Source organism: Cucurbita pepo, chromosome LG14, assembly GCF_002806865.2.
Source record: "Cucurbita pepo subsp. pepo cultivar mu-cu-16 chromosome LG14, ASM280686v2, whole genome shotgun sequence".
NCBI classification, from domain to species: domain Eukaryota; kingdom Viridiplantae; phylum Streptophyta; class Magnoliopsida; order Cucurbitales; family Cucurbitaceae; genus Cucurbita; species Cucurbita pepo.
The window spans coordinates 4,561,547-4,562,836 of NC_036651.1; the positions used below are offsets into that span (position 1 = coordinate 4,561,547).

The 1,290-nt window shown below is 36.7% G+C and overlaps 1 protein-coding gene across 1 annotated transcript; it reads left to right on the plus strand.

The window, feature by feature from the left end:
* The first annotated feature begins 663 nt into the window (after nucleotides 1-663).
* Nucleotides 664-953, plus strand: LOC111810712. Its single transcript, XM_023697468.1, has one exon. The coding sequence runs from the start codon at nucleotides 723-725 to the stop codon at nucleotides 927-929; it is 207 nt and encodes a 68-aa protein (XP_023553236.1). The 5' UTR covers nucleotides 664-722; the 3' UTR covers nucleotides 930-953.
* The last annotated feature ends 337 nt before the right edge of the window (nucleotides 954-1,290 follow it).

The window sequence follows — 1,290 nt, forward strand, 5'->3', positions numbered from 1 at the left end:
AACTTGACCATCTTGGCTTACTTTAACACATCTATTGGAAACTGACTCATATGTCGACCATCTTATTGGGGCATCCCAAACATCCATCTATTTGAGTTCTCTCAGACACTGCACTCTCCTATGCTCATGCTAAACCATTTATGACATATGTTTTGGATAGTCAGTGTATAATGCAACCTCCAACACCAAGCTGAGGCACAATATCGACACACCTATGTTGTCTGATACTGTCTTTGAAAAAATCATTTCAAAGGAAGTCGCCCGAGACACACTTTTTAGAATGGCCGCCCTCATTGTGACACATGCACGTGCCACAAGGGTAGCTCGCTTGAGCCAAAAATGTCAAAGGTGGTGGAAAGATGATATCATGTCTCCCCTTATAGTACATTTTGAGTCATTTTCAATCCTTCTCGAATAGACACACCAAATTTAATGAGCTTTCATGTTTTCATGTTTCATAAACCTCCTCCTGTGAAAGTTGAAATTCTTACTTTGATATTTTATGAAAAAGGTACATTGAAGATGAAATTGACAATAAATGGAAAAATTGAATGAGCAATGGAAATATAGTAATAAGTAAAGGAGGGGTAGAATGGGTATTGTTGAGAATAAATAATGAGCCGTGAGAATTGTGTATATAAACAAACTTCAGAGAGAGACACACCCAAAATACAGTTTCCATCCACGACAGAGAGACACACACACAGAGGTCGCCGGCGGGAATGGTTTGCTTCTGTTTTCTGATCGACCAAAGGAGGAAGGTACGGCGGACGAAGCCGGTGGCTGGAACGTGCTCCCGCTGCGGACGGGGAGCTCGGGTGGCGGAAATGGAAACCTCCACCACATTTTGCCGGATTCCCATCCACTCCACCTTCTGGAAGGCCATCATTTGTTCCACTTGTGGCGCTCTTCTTAAATCTTACAGATAAATCTTACACTTTCCCTCTTTCTTCTTTTTTCCCAATATTTTCTTTGATTTTTTTTTTTTTAATTTTTATAGTTTGATCTCATTTGTATAATATTTGAATATTTGATACTGTAATAACATATATTTCTTAACTAGTTAAATTATATTTTGATAAAAAAAAAAATAACGTTATATTCCATTATTAAATATGAACGGTTAAAAAAAAAAGATGAATGAAGAATGATTATTCTCAAATTCGGAATATCAAAACTTTGAATATTCTCTACTCGTAACTAGTATAATGTCATAATAGACCTTTTTAGTCTTAAAAAAGTACACGTGGCCATAAACCTTTGGAAGTTAGATGTCAAATAATAAATTTT